The 14,998-nt window shown below is 37.9% G+C and overlaps 1 protein-coding gene and 1 long non-coding RNA gene across 4 annotated transcripts; both read right to left on the bottom strand.

Annotated features, from left to right (window-relative positions):
• Window positions 1-835: 835 nt before the first annotated feature.
• On the bottom strand, window positions 836-6,751 carry LOC129349566 (uncharacterized). 2 transcript variants are annotated; one of them, XR_008602620.1, is made up of 3 exons: window positions 6,668-6,751; window positions 4,119-4,219; window positions 836-2,276 (listed from the first exon to the last, which is right to left on the bottom strand). It is a non-coding gene; the product is annotated as an uncharacterized LOC129349566 (long non-coding RNA). The 2 variants fall into 2 exon arrangements; XR_008602619.1 differs by lacking the exon at window positions 6,668-6,751 and adding an exon at window positions 5,119-5,286.
• Window positions 6,752-8,209: 1,458 nt separating this feature from the next.
• On the bottom strand, window positions 8,210-14,512 carry sdf4 (stromal cell derived factor 4). 2 transcript variants are annotated; one of them, XM_023297580.3, is made up of 7 exons: window positions 14,323-14,512; window positions 12,943-13,259; window positions 12,103-12,239; window positions 11,893-12,006; window positions 11,600-11,758; window positions 10,401-10,576; window positions 8,210-9,651 (listed from the first exon to the last, which is right to left on the bottom strand). In XM_023297580.3, exons 2-7 carry the CDS (start codon window positions 13,251-13,253, stop codon window positions 9,475-9,477), a joined length of 1,074 nt encoding a protein of 357 aa, XP_023153348.2. In that variant the 5' UTR covers window positions 13,254-13,259; window positions 14,323-14,512; the 3' UTR covers window positions 8,210-9,474. The 2 variants fall into 2 exon arrangements, with proteins under 2 accessions (XP_023153348.2, XP_023153347.2); XM_023297579.3 differs by having other exon boundaries at window positions 14,195-14,336.
• Window positions 14,513-14,998: the final 486 nt, after the last annotated feature.

The raw sequence follows: 14,998 nt of genomic DNA, 5'->3' as shown, positions 1-14,998 counted from the left end.
TAGGACTCCTCCTGTAGCCTTGAGGGGACCACAGGAACATTCAGTAGCTGTTGGAGTTCTTCCTGTCAGGCTTGTGTTAGAACGGCTCTGAAGTATCTTGTCTTATCTGGAACAATCTACCAGCCTAAACTGTTAACAGCGGTGTAAAGAAGCAAACACAGGCATAGATTAGGACTCAAACTAGATTTATTTTAGAAAACAAATCAACTTAGAGGCATTTGTTCACACGTGGCTGAATAAGAGGCCGTCCAATCAGATTCGAGGTCTTCACTCTGTAGGTTGGTTGGTTGGTGAGACTCTTGGACCTCCATCAGCTGACGTGGATGTTTGATGGTCTTCCTCTCTAGTGCCAGATGATTCATCCATGAATTCAGCAGCTACAGACTGAAATGAAGCTCATGCTGCCGTTATTGAATTCCTGTTCCAGATCAAATGTTCAGAGTCCACCTTGAATGCAGCCGTCTGCTGTCTGATAGTTTTTCTCATTGTAGTCTTCAAAAAGTCTTTTTCCTCATGTCAGGATGTGGTGAGACTCTTTCTCAGTCTCTGCAGACGTCCCTCATTGTGCATCTCCAGAGAAGAAACAGAAAAACTGGTCACTGCTTCAGCATCACAAATGCTCTCCAGCATTGAGAGTGTTTTAGGAATTAATTCATTGTGTTGTGAACTTTGAAGGAGCAGAAACTTTACAGCTGCCAAAGATATGAGCTCCAATTCTGGATGTTTTAGGAAATGAAGTTCATCAAATGAACACTTGATTATTGCTGATAATTCATTTAAATTACTGAAGAAATCCAACATAAAAACCTGTAAACTCTCAGGCAGCTTTTGTTAAAGTTTGTCTATAATTCTATCATCATGTTCTAGAACCAGGACTCTGCAGAAGTTCCTTCAATCAGATACTTGTGTGTTTCTATTTAAGGCCTCAGGTTTGAACGTACAGCAGAGGATTAGAAAGGAGTGATTTTAATATTTAAATCAGTCCAGTAAATGTTTGGAGTAAAAATGATTAAAATTTTGATTTAGATAGATTTGTGTCATAAACAATATTGTAGAGTCTCACTTAAATATATCCAAATGAGTTCAGTGTATTTACATTTTATAGAATATTTAACTTCTTAATCTCAGTACTGTAGGGTCTGACCCTAAATATTATAATAATGATATCAATTTAAATAATATTTTAGTGCAGTCATAAACTTTAATCAGCTAAACTTACATAATAAATATCACTGTACAATCTTAACCTGAACATTCATATTATTGAGGTAAATATACATAAATCATGGTATTCTAGAGTCTTAACTGGAATATTTCTAACATTAATCTTTTTGTATTGTGCTGATAAACAACAATAACCCGACTTTCAGATAATATTTGTTGTCTGTGATTGAGACTAAATTCCTCCACATTCTGGAACTGGACTGCATTTCCCAAAATGGAAACATGGACAGAATTTAACACTCATGTATCCATGGCAACGCTAACGTTTCTGCTTCTTACCAAAGTTCACAACACAAGTAAAGATTTTAATGTAAAACTTCAGGGATGACTGCTAACCATAAGTATTCTGATCAATACTTCATGATCAATATCAGGACAGATGTTACAATTCCAGCTGTTGCATTAGACTGCAGTTATTCATAGAGAAATTAAAACATCACATTCCTCATAAAAACTAGATGGGACTTTTATTAAATAAAGTGTTGGTGAATAAACAGTGTAAAAAGTGCAAAGCAGCTCCATTAAATCAGGAGATGTGAGACTTCCACAGCATGGATCACCATCTGCTGTGTTGATTCATAGCTGAATGTCAGAATGAACTGAGCTAGAAAAGCTGCTTTGAGCTGCAACATTACGGTCTGACAATCCAACACCATCACAGTTTTCATCTGGTTGTTTTGCTCCAACATGCTGTGAAGTTCAGTTTTTACCTGAATCAATACAGAGATTCTATTTCCAACCAAGACTGGAATAAAAATTTGAATGTTATCAGGTTATTAATGCAACTAAATCCTTTCAAATGGAAGGATTTACTTCTAAGTTCTAATTCAAGTTTCAGTTGGAGCACATTGCATTCACAAAGAAAAACAGCGATACCTTCATAGCAACATTTAATAAACCTAAAGCTTCCCTGTTGGCACATTGGTGGAGTTTGTTACTGAGCATCTGAACCTTAAATCCAGTGAGACGACCATCTTCAGTCGAGGCCAGTCAGAGAACTTCAAGACCTTCCATCGGCTGGACCAGATGTGGCATCATCTCCCTCTGAACATCTGGATGACAGGAGAAAAGACAGAAATCAAACACAGATCACAGAAATACAATTTATTCACTTTCATCATTTTACAAAAGTAGCATGAACTTTATTAAAACTTGACATCAGTAATGAAAGTAAATGTTTTTATCTCGTGTTGAAGCTAAATTTAAAGTCAATTTTAATGACAGTTTATCCTGAGAGGAGTGAGAATGGAGCTTTTCTTTCCTTTTTAGAATATTCCCTCAAAATATTCTGTTCATTATTGGCTTTAGAAGCATTTTTCTTTATTTATTTTTAGATACCTCAGACTGATACACTTTGCTGGTTTGCAGATAATGTCATGTAAAATGACAATAAAGATCTTCTATTATAACATATTGCTAAAACAAGAACTGCAAACCTTCTCAACCATCTCTCAGGCTGCAAAATTCCAACTGCGACCAAGAATTATCTGATGTAGTTATTATTATAATCTTTACTGAACCAGCCCTGGAATTAATAAAAATCTGTATATGGATATGATTTGCTCTGATGGGACCACTATGGAAGCCGTAGTAATTATTAACTATCCTTTGAAGGGAAAGATTAGGTCTTCTTCAGGTGGATAAAAAAAATGCTCTCCCTTAAAAAAAAAAAAAATTGCATCCAATAAAGTAAATCTCTTCTGCACTGCACACATACTACACTTTTGTACAACTCTGGATGTCAGAGTAAAGGCAGACAGATCCACCGATCAGCCACAACATTCTGACCACTGACAGCTGAAGAGAACAACATCCATCATCTTGTTCTAATGTAACGTTCTGCTGGGAAACCTTGACGTTCATGTGGATGTTTGACATGTACCACCACCTAAACACTGCAGGACAAACAACCCCCTAGTCTCCATGGCAACAGCAGTCCTTGATGCCAGCTGCCACCCTCAGCAGGACAAATTAAAACTACTCAGGAGTGGTCTGAGGAACACGACAGAGCTAAGCTGTTCACCTGGGTTCCACACTCCCCACATCCAGATCTGATGGAGCATCTGTGGGATGGTCCAGGATCAGCCTGGTCTAGGTAGGACCCACCCTGCAACCCACAGGATCCACAGGATCCACAGGACATCCCCAGAGGTTCTGATGAACCACTGGGTCAGAGGAGTTTTAGCAGCATAAAGGGACCAACACAGTATTAGTCAGGTGGTCAGAATGTAACACTGTTATATTGTCATGCTGATTATATGATCAGTAAATGTTACCATCAATTATAACGTCCACATTGATCAGGAAAAAAAAACAAACTATCAGTTCATTCAGAAATTGTGGGGTTAAACCTAAAAACACAGACCTCAACAGCAGTTTGTTTCAAAGCAGAACACCAGCTGGTTTTCACTAAAGAAGCTTTCAGAGCAACAATTAAATGACAGTTTTGTTCTCATTAAGTTCAGAGTCAGCCAAAATAATGTACACACATCAGGAAAAGAAAAACTTTTATAAATATTTTATTTGTATAAGTACTTCTGCACATATAGATTCCTCTTTCAAAGTTTGATCAAATCACGATAACTCTGTGTCCTGTTGTACGATGTTTTCCCAACAGATGGCGCTACCCTCATGAATGGAGCATCAACAAGTGACGTCTACTACACAACAGAAATGTCTGGAAGCCAGTGGCCACCACTTTGAGCATCTCTTGTAATTGTAGAGGCCAAAGATGACTTTTATCAATCTCATGATGTCTGAATAAATTTGGTATTGAAATATTTATGCAAGTTTTTCCTTTCCTGATGTGTGTAAACATTATTTTGGCTGACTCTGTATAATGGGTTTCTGACAGGTCAACAGGCAACATCTTTTTATAATAATGACAAACATACCTGCATTCTACAGGAGTGATTTTCCTCATGTGCAGGTAAAGATGTGTGAGGAGTTTAGAGATGACAGTAGCAGGAGTCATCCTCACTAATTCAGCTTCCACCTAGAAACAGAAAGACCACAAACAAACACACTGATATATTCTCAAATGTTCAACCTCACAGCCTCAAAGTATCTGTTTAGGAAGTGTTGTGTTTCTAAATTCTGCTGAAAGCATTGACAAACATTCTCTTACAAGGTTGTGTAAAAAGCAGCCTGTCCTCTGAGCTACTGAGAAATTTTCCTGAACAAAGTTTCTACATGTAAATCAGCTCAACAAAAACTAAAGCCTCAGTCAGAGAAAACAGGTATCGCAAATTATAAGCAACTTTCTTTGTTAACTCAGACTTTCTGCTTCAACCTCAGATAAAAAGGGGAGTTTAACTCATCAGGTGACTGAAAATGAACGGCTTGTGCAGTTCTAGATCCAAAAGCAGGATGTTTCAACTCATGTTTTACTACAAATACATGTAATAATAAATAAATACAATGGCTGGTTGTTAGTTTATTCACTATTAATGTCATTTTATATACTGGATTGAACTTGAGCAGTGGAAGAGAGAAGGAATTTAATGAAATTATGGAGATTCAGAGAGGTAATGTTGCGCAATGTTAAGTTAAGCTTGGTTTAATTCAAACCAGCTGAATGTTAAACTTCAGTGCAGCTGAACGGGTTTCAGTTAACCTTAAAGTAAAATAACTTTTTTAAAAGCTAAATTACACAGCAGAGAAATACAGGTTGAGAAGGTCATTCTAATAATGACAGCTGCAGCAACAACTAACACAGGTGTTCAGCGGTAAGTTAGCCACCTGTGTTAATTAGCCCGCTAGCTAACTTAGCCGCTTAGCTAGCTAACGCGTCCGGACCAACTACTCAAACACGACAAAACACAACTCTTCACAAGTCGTTGACTTAACGTACAACAAAACAACGCTACAGGTTAGAAGTATTTATCTTCTTACCGTGTTTTACTCCAAAAACAAGGTCAACAGCAGCCAGAGATGCTACCAGACGTGCCGACCATCGATATATATAGAAGACTAGATACGCTAGCGCACTGTCTTCTATATATGTATATATATATGTTACACACATGAAGACAAAGGCATGCGGACATTTGTGTAACAAGGATGACTTTATTCTGTAAACACAGAAACGACAGCTTTTCAAGCAATGGCGTCTCTGTAGTGACTCCTTCTAATACAGCCTCCGTTTGAACTGAGCTTTTTTGGGAAATCAGCCTTTATCATGCGCCACTACTGCCATCTTCTGGTGTAAATTGGTATAGCACTAGAAACAACTTAACTAATACAGGTAAGTGCCACACAACAAAAATGCAAGTTAAAACATTAATAAAAGGAAAAGTTGTTGGGGGGTGGCAACTGAAGGCCCCCCTCTTAAGGCAACTGAACACAACATTATGTTCCTTCAGTATAGGAAGCTGCAGTTTCAGGACCGCAGTTATTTCTAATTTTGTGCTTATGCTCCACCTGACCAACAAGTTTCAGGAAATTAGCTTTAGTAGTTGCATAGTAGTTTGCATAGTCTTGCTGACTGACAAACAATGCTGATCGCATAGTAACAAAACACAAATGAGGAACTGGAAGTCTGCATGCTGTTGCTTTGCTCTGAATCTGTCACATATCCATGTCCCAAAATTTGAATATACTAGATCAAAAGAAGAAATACCTGTGGAATTTATAAATAAATAAAACTAATCTCCCCCAAAATGGCATTTTTTATTCCAAAACATATTTGTTTAATTATTGAAATCTAATTGATTTGTATTGTTACATTTACTTTATGTATATTTATCTCCCTTACCTTGCTTATTTATTTCATATTTTTTTTCATAGACATATTTATTTATGTCAGTATTTAATAATGATATTATTGGCAATCCATGGGCAGCCATCTCTTAGTCACAGGCCACACTGGCCAGGCTGTCACACCCATACAGAAGAGACAGTCCACTTTTGACTGCGAGCTGTGGGCTTTAGTCAGCTCCGTCTAGTCTGTGTTGGCCTGTTTCCCGGTGGACTTTGGGCCTGCTGTTTGTCATGTTAACTGGCAACGGTGATGATTCACGTCGGGAAGTAGCTATTGAAGGTTCTGTCCACATTACGCATATTGAAATTAGAATATGGGCTGAGAAACCTGATCACAGTAGTGCTAGAAATGGAAAAAGTAAGTCTGGAGCCCTGTTTGGTAAAAGGTTTTGTACCTTTTTATATTTAAATGTATAAAAAAAATAATAATTGCGAGTAAACTAAGACACTTTCATTGTGCATATGTTTGTTTTTTTATCACCACAGTAATAAACGTTCTCTTGCTGTCCCTTCAGATCTCCTGCACCAACAGGTCTGCAAGGAAGAGAAGGGTCTTGCTGACTGGCAGCTCTGTAACCAGGAGAGGAACTCTAGTCTGGACCAGAAGGAACCAGAGGCTTCACAAAAAGAGCAGCTTGTACTGAAGCAGGAAACTGATACCTTTATGATGACTTCTACTTACGAGGAAAGTGACCACAGAGAACCAGAAACACAAAGTGTCAAGCTTGTCTCTCTCGGCTCTCCTTCAGCTAAGAGCCCAGATCTGAAAGGAAGTAAGCATGTAGATTTAGGATCCATTAGAAATGCAAAGTCAAGAAAGAGACCTCACAGAAAAAAAGTTACAAGGTAGAAAATGTTTACATGAATACTGACATAGGGAAACGCATAGAGGTGGATATTGCATGGCAACTGCAAGTAAAGTTACACAGAATAGTTTATTAAAACTGTAAGTGAATGAATTGCTTCTTAAAGCAAGAAACAATTAGTAGTAAAAACATATGTCTAAGATTTTGGAGACTTAACAAGTCCTCAGACTGCGACCAAAATGATTGCATAGGTGACCATTTTCTGACATTGTGTGAATTAATATAGGAAAACAAACTCCTTGATATTTAATTAGCTGTTTTAGTGCCCCTCCAGCTGGCACAGATAGCTAATGTGCTCGCTAAAGTGATATTATTTACTGGCTCAGTCAGAGTCTCTCCATACCTGCAACTATCACCACAGAAACAAAACGTTACAAAGAGAAGGTAGAAAACATTCATGTCAGAGAGTCAATGTGACATGTCTGTAAAATATGATATTTGTGGAAAAGCCTTCAAAAATGAATCCCAAATGGAAGAGGACACCCAGGATAGCTGTATTTCTGCAAAACTTTGAAAACATTTGAGTAGAAGTGATTTCCTGAAGCAACACATGAGAATACACACAGGACAAAAGCCATATTCCTGTAGGAAAAGTTTCTGTAGAAGCAAGTGCCTAATGCCTTAAGCCTGTATCACCTGTGAAAAAAGTTTCAAAGTGGTAGTTTGACTGCAAAATGTTACATTTATGTTGGATTCATTAAGTTTCACTGTGGGCTCAGCATGTTCCCTGTTAGTATTTTACGTTTTGAATAAGTAAGTACTAAATTATCAGTTAAGTTTCTGTTTGCTGTGTACTATCGGATGTCCTGAGAACGGAATTTTCTCAAAACTTTCCTGGAATTTTCACAAAAAATAATCCAAATGTTCTGGGAATTTTTGGAAGGCAGATCAGGGAATGGATACAAGAAAATTTCCAAGTCACTAAATATCCCTTGGAGTACAATTAAAACATCATTTAGAAATAGAAAGAATATGGCACAAATCTGCCTAGAGCAGGTTGTCTTCAAAAGCTGAGTGACTGCATGAAAGAGACTAGTGAGGAATGCCACCAGAACCGCTATGACTCCTCTAAAGGAGGAAAGGAATTTTTTGTAAACTCTTGTCATTAAAGGCAAATTATATTCACCATGATTTAATGTTGAAAAGCAATAAAAAGGAGGAAACTTCTAAGGAGGGTATAAACCTACTTTTTACAGACATATCACTGTTTCTGACTTGTAAAATGTAAACTTAATTGACCTTAATGTTTTTAGGTATTGAAATGTGGGATGATTGTTTTCTTTCACAATATCGGGACAATAAGATTACATAATTATTAGCCTTAAAAATCATTAAACATTAAATAAACCCATGTACTCTTTAGTTGATAAGAAATATTTATTTTTTACTGATGTATTTGCAGTACATTTTATAAAGCTGTCACATTCTGTTATAATAAATCTTATTTTACAATCAGACAAAGATTGCAGCAGGATCTATGATCCCAACACTCCACAGGTTATTGAGAATCGCAACAAAACTCAGGAATGTGACTCCGTAGTTTGTCCATGCATTTCAAAACAATTATATGGAGAGCATTCAAAATTTAGCACGCAAAAAAACAACCAAGACAAGAACTGAGTAAGCCTGGGAACCTGGGAGGCCTTCAAAAATGCAGCTGATCCAAATTAAACTGCTCAAATAAATAGATTTATCTTCCTCCACATCTGAACTAAAACATGAATTAGAGTGCTTGTAGTGAAGAACTTACCACTAGGCTGTAATCAAAGAGGATGCTTTGTCCTGCTGCACTAAGGTGAAACTACTAATGTTGATAATGGCTGAATCCCATTTAGGTGCAACATTATTGGTGACACCTGTGCTTTTCCTTCAGTTGGGTAAAATATCACATATACCGTTCTCATATCTCCATCTTTTCCTACATTTTGTGTATCTGATGTTAATGAAAGGCTGTGCTACGTAGGACTATGTTATTGAGATTGCTTTTTAAATATTTTTTACACAATTATTACCCTGTTCATAAGTAATCTGGAAGGACGGATGCTACCTATTACGAGAACTAGTGAAACTGTACACCACTAACAACAAAATCTACTTTTGAATTTTGGGAATGAAGTGGTAACACTTATATTGTGTCACCAATATACTCTTTTAATATCTCTCCAAGGTTTGCACCTTTCATCAGCATTATATTCCAATCTCACAGCCGTATGTGATGTATGTGAATATTTACATTACATACACACACGTCCTGCAGAACAAATAGCTGGCCTAGCTGGCAGTCTCTCTCACCGCTGCACCAGCAAAAGAAAATGTCTTCTAGAGATAAAATTCCTCATATACACACATTTCACAACAAAACACAAATAAATCTGGAGTAGTTGTAGTGCCTCAAATTTATGGAAAACATTTAAAAGTCCAATGGCACATAGAAGCCAGACTATCTTTGAGGGTCCAGGGTTGAAGGAGGGATGCATTAACTGGAGTCAGCAGTGAAAGAGGCAGCTGATGCTAGGCTTTTGAACACAGAATTGCACACTAGAACATCTGATCAGTGGGCCGCCCCCCTCCCAGGCTTGTCCCTGAAGCAGATGTTGGAGAAAAGGGGAGAATGAACCTGTCTTCAGAACTCCTCATGCACATTTCTGGCATAATCCATGAGTTTGCTTCCTGTGAAGTATTCGCTGTACTTGAGAATCTCATCCAGCTCCAAGTTGTGATTCTGGTTCTCGTCTGCGACGGCGATCATCTGCTTGGCTTCATTCAAAGCGTTGTGCTCATTCATTGGGTCCATGTACTCCTTCAAGACGAATCAGAGGGAGAATGAAATAAACTGTCAGGGGCAACCGAGTGTCAATTCAGTCTCAGAAGACAAAGCTGTATTTATAAAGTGTCTGACAGTCAATTTTATAGCTTAGAGATGGAAGAGAAATTTCTCAAGTTTCTCATATATTTCTCATATATTTTTAAACATTTTTTTTGGTAACAAAAGTAAAATAAATGGAGTTATTAAATGAAGGGCAAAAGGTCAGTTTTATTTATTTAAAATTAAATCTACAAGGCAAATGTGCAAAAACATCTTGACATTTAATTCTGAAATTCAATATTAAAATCTCAGGTTTTTAAAAAAACTACACATATTCTATTTACTTCTTAAATTTTCCATTGGTTACATTATTAGTTTCTTCATTTGTTAGTGAGCCACTTTTCTTTTTTAACTAGTAGGTGGGAGGGTGAAGGGATGCACGATTTGTTGTTTCTGTATATTGAACTGCTAAATTACATTTTTTGTGTCCCTTTTAAAACAAGCAGATTAAATCAGATACGGTATCCAAAAACTATGAATTAATTTTGCATTTCTTTATTTTTTACTGTTTTGTTGTTTGTTTTTTCCCCTTAAATTGAGGTGAGGTCTGTAGTTCAGTCGATGGGTGAAATATTGTAGCAGCCTGGACACACAGTACTTCAAAAAATGCTTTTCCAATGTAAAGGATCAAAAAATATAAGGCACCGAACAAACAAGACTGCTGCTACTTTTTTGTTATTTACCTCCAGTTCCTCCATAGTTACGATGCCATCACGGTCTGAATCAATGACCTCCTCAAACTCCTTCTTCCTCTCTCTGACCCAGTCATCGTCAATGTCCTGAGCCTGCTGGTTCTCCACGGTGCCCACGGGTAAAGAGATGAACTCGGACAGGGTCAGTTTCTTATCACCATCCTGATCTGCAAGAAAAGCACAACAAACCTGGAATTTATACTCTGTAGTGGTAAAATTCACTTACATTAATAAGCATTAATTTTATTAATGTTTATTCAAACAACACTGAAGATGCAACATTTAGCATTTTAGCACGAAGTATACAAAAATAATACAAGTATTTAATACAACAGCACTAGTCTATGTACTCCTTATCAGTGTTTTTTCATTGGCCAAGCTGATTAATTAACAATAAACCAGCAACAATTCTGATAACTCAGTAATTTTAAAGAAAAATAAAGAATTTAGCACGCACCTTTGATTTTATTTGGATATTTTTTTTAGCTTTTCTTTGTTTTATATGCGTCATCTTTGGGCTTAAATCAATCATGTGGAGGAGACAAACTTTCATCAAGAGATGCTGCATGTTTTCTGTACTGTGTCTAGTTAAACTGTCAACAGGTTACAGTAATGCTTGCTTGTGCAGACAAGACAGGAAGACCAAAGAGTAAGAAGGGAGTTGGAAGCCATTTAAATGACCCAGTAACTTGATCAATACCAGCCGAACCGCACTTGTCAGGGTATAATAAAAGAGTGAACCAAAACTGAGGTGTAATATTTCCAAGTACTGACACAAAACCAGGTTTGGAACACAGTTCTATGCATGTAAACAGAGACACTAATGGTTAAATATACAACACCTTTGGTGCCATCTTAAATACTTTAAACCCGTTATCGCCCTTTGAAATTCAAATAAGGGAATATATTGTGTGTAGGGATACGTATGTTTGCAGTATATGTACATTAATGTAGGCTTCATTCATTAATGAATATTAATGTCCTCTTTCATTGTTTTCTGTCATTTTTAAAATTTAAAGACAGAAATGACTCAGTTAACCTGCAGTACCCTCAGCTGTAGGAGGTGTGTCAGTATCTTTCAGCTCAATGTTTTGCTCTCATGTCATCATGAAAATGCAGCAGGCAGCTGTTTTCAGTCTAGTTTAAGACACTGAAGCTCAGTATTTAGTCAGTGGCTGAGTAAAGTGTACCTAAGTCTCGTACAATCTCCTTGACCATGTATTTGAGCATGCCCCTGCTGTGTTCAGGATGAAGGAAAGACAGGAACTCCTGCTCATCCAGCAGCTGGTCAGCTGGAGGGTTGTCTGCCTGAAACCAGCGGTCCTTCAGGCTCTCCAAGACTTCCTGAGCTGCAATCACGAAGATACGAAGAATATTAACAACTCAAAACAGATTTAACTGGAAGGCTGGAGCATGTGTTCTCAGATTTACCAGTTATAACCACCTTTGATAAAATATTACAACGGAATCCTTCTGCACTTACTTTCCTCATCCAGTTTCAGATCCTCATTATTCTTTATTTTCTCAGCAACTTCTTTTTCATCGAAACCTTTGCTGGCCAGAAATTTGACCCTGTATTCATCCCATGTCACGTGACCTACAGACAAAGCATGGATTCAGATTTGGAATTTGACTAAAACATGATTAGTTTGGAGCACAGTACTGCAACAGACAGCAGATGCGATTCTCTCACCGTCGCCGTCTGGATCGACAGCACGGAAACTGTTCTTGTTCTCCTTCATGGCCTCCTGAAAGTGCTCCTCTGTCTTCTCCATAATCCAGCGCTGCATCTCCTTTGCACTCACACTCCTGTCCTTGTTGAAGTCAACTCTGTGAGGAGAGAATTTACAAAAATAAACTGACTGTTAAAGTAGCTCAAAGTTAGTGAACTTCAACGCTGCAATGGCTCCATAAGATTTTTAATTATCAAATATTGTAGGTGCCATTTGGTTTAGTTATGCCTATTTGAGTTACTTTGTTTAGACCTCACTTTTCATCGTTTTATTTTGTTGCATTTTCCATATCATATTATGCATATGAACGGACAATTTTGAAGGATGAGTATTTGCCAAGTAATATGTTTAGTGAAAAAGAACATTTACCAAGTTAATAAAAAACCTGCTCAAAATATGGCACCACAAGGCAAAGAAAAATATTCATAGCACATTTTTTCTTTGAAAACAGCAACATTTATGTGTTGCATTGTGTTTTTGACAAAAGCCTCTCTATATCTAATGTGCCTTCTACAAAGACAAACATGACTTGCAGCGGAATTTCACAACCACATTACCCTTCACTTTCTCAGTCTGTGTGCGTTTTGCAACACCATGACATTATGATACACCCCAAGCGCATCTTAATCAAACGTACCTCCAGCCTCTCATAACAGCAACACAGAGTTATTTTTTCTATGGCCAGCACCTATTAGTTATTCTAGTGTTCAGGTATTTTACATTTCTTCCTGGTGGCAAATGGTGACAAACCTGATGAGCAACTCCTGCCTGCATTTCAGAGAATCAAAAATGTGTCTTACTTGGTGAATATTTCAATGAGCTTCTTCCTGTTCCTCCGTGGCTCTGAGTCCTCTTCAAACTCCTCCATCTCTTTCCCTAGAAAAACTTCCTGATGGAAGTCCTTGTTAAGGTGTCCATCCCTCTCCATCTTTACCCCATTCAGGTGGTCAGGGGGAAGAATCTCGTTCTCATCCTTGCCAGCTGGAGACTTGTCTTTAGAGGCTGACATATTGGCTGGGCGCGCATGTACGTCCATGGTATGAAGGAGGACATAAAACAGCAGACACACAGCCAGGAGGTTTCTGCACCACAGCTTTCGCCAAACAGCCATGATTGCCTGTGGAAGAGTAATTGTAAAAGCAAATGATTAGTTACGTAAACTAACTCTCAGTATAACGTTAACGGAGACAAAAGTATTATATTGTTGCTGCAGGTCACTAAGTGCGGTGCTGCCTAGATTTCAATACCAAGTTCTTGCCTGATCTGAGTATCCAGAAAGTGAACACACCCACTAGATATCACATTTATACCTTGACCGTATCAATGACAATACTGGTGGGGATGAGTCAATCAGAGGGTAATGCTCTAAGTTCAAATTAGCCACAGTGACTTACTTTCCTTATTCTGTTGTACCCTATGCCCTTATAATATTGTGTTTTTATTCAGAATTGTCGTTTTAGTCATTGTGTTTTACATATATCTTTATCTCATTGGCTGCTACTCTTAATTGTACACCATTTTGATTCAGCTGTTATAAATGAATTTGACTTTGGTTAGTCAAATTAGCAAAACAAACTAGGAAGTCCACACTAGCTAGTAAACACCGCAACATCAGCTTTAAGTTACGTCGTTGCTAATTTAACATCACGAATGGAGAGTTTAGTAGTTAATGCTTCTATGGTGGGTTTTCTGAATGCCACGTAAGGTTATAACCCTGACCTACCTGACAACCTGGTTGCCGATATTCATTATTTACATTGTTTGTTGTTCATTATTCAATTATTCATTATTTAAACATTATTTATTGGGCAGCATGAAACTACGTAAACCGGCAGGACTATCAGTTTTCTTAACACAAACACCGGTTAGCTCGCTAATTTAGCACCGTCACGTCGCTCGAGTTATTTTATACAGTGACGCTGCTTCATGATGCTAAGCGGCTAGCACAGGCAGGCTAATAACAACATCACGGCTAACGTTAGCGCTTCTTGGTCACTAAGTGGTCTAAATATCGATAGTAAAGTAGGACAACGCTCGTAGAGATCAACCAACCTCACAGACGTGAATAAAAGCGGCACAGGTTGAAAACACTCCGGGGAATGAGAGGTGGCTAGCAGCAGACAGTGGAGTTACCAGCTAGCTGACGATCATATTAGCAGGCACTTCCTATTCCAACAAACCTGCAGTGCTTTCAGTAAGTCAGGCAAGCTGTCAGAGTCCAGTTCCTGTACACGTGGCTCCTCTACCACACCCCTTTCTAAAATGAGGGACAGGTCAGTCCACAGCAGCCCCGGAGAGACACCAGTCTGCGGCAAAGTTGGTGCGGATGTTGCTGTCAGTGTTAATTCACTCAAATTGTCAGTTGAATTGCCGTTAGCTAGCCGCTAACGCTGCGCTGGTGCATCTGTTAGCTAACACAAGTCACAGCTACAACTTCTGGTCAGCTGTTTCACTTTAAAACCCCGAATTTCACTAATGTGTAAAACAATCCCCATTCACAGTCTGTATCCGTCTGCAGCTGGTTTTATCTGGTCATATCGTACAAATACACGGAGCTTTATGTCCGTGTTCGTAGCAAACATGCCGTTGTAAAATGTAATAATTAAATTTTGCAATTTACAAGATGACTAATTCACGACTATTCCCATGTTCATAATTTATCTGTTTACAGATAAAGTAGCTAAAAGTGGTGTATAAATTGTTTAAATATGTAAAAGTTGTACATATTGTTTATACATAAAAGCTAATGATACATAATTCAAATAGTTAAAGGTAATGGGTAAGTTGCCAATAGTAATACATAAATTGTTAAAATAGCCAAAGGTTATGGCTTTTGATTGCTAGACTTCATTTAAA

This window comes from Amphiprion ocellaris, chromosome 8 (genome assembly GCF_022539595.1).
Source record: "Amphiprion ocellaris isolate individual 3 ecotype Okinawa chromosome 8, ASM2253959v1, whole genome shotgun sequence".
In the NCBI taxonomy this organism is placed as follows: domain Eukaryota; kingdom Metazoa; phylum Chordata; class Actinopteri; family Pomacentridae; genus Amphiprion; species Amphiprion ocellaris.
This window is presented reverse-complemented; position numbering and strand designations above follow the sequence as displayed.

Coding starts and splice junctions, on each gene's coding strand:
- sdf4 (XM_023297580.3), bottom strand. CDS start 13,253: ATGGCTGTTTGGCGAAAGCTGTGGTGCAGAAACCTCCTGGCTGTGTGT. Junction 12,007..12,102: donor TGTCGATCCAGACGGCGACG/GTGAGAGAATCG, acceptor CTTTGTCTGTAG/GTCACGTGACATGGGATGAA. Junction 11,759..11,892: donor TCTGAAACTGGATGAGGAAA/GTAAGTGCAGAA, acceptor TCGTGATTGCAG/CTCAGGAAGTCTTGGAGAGC.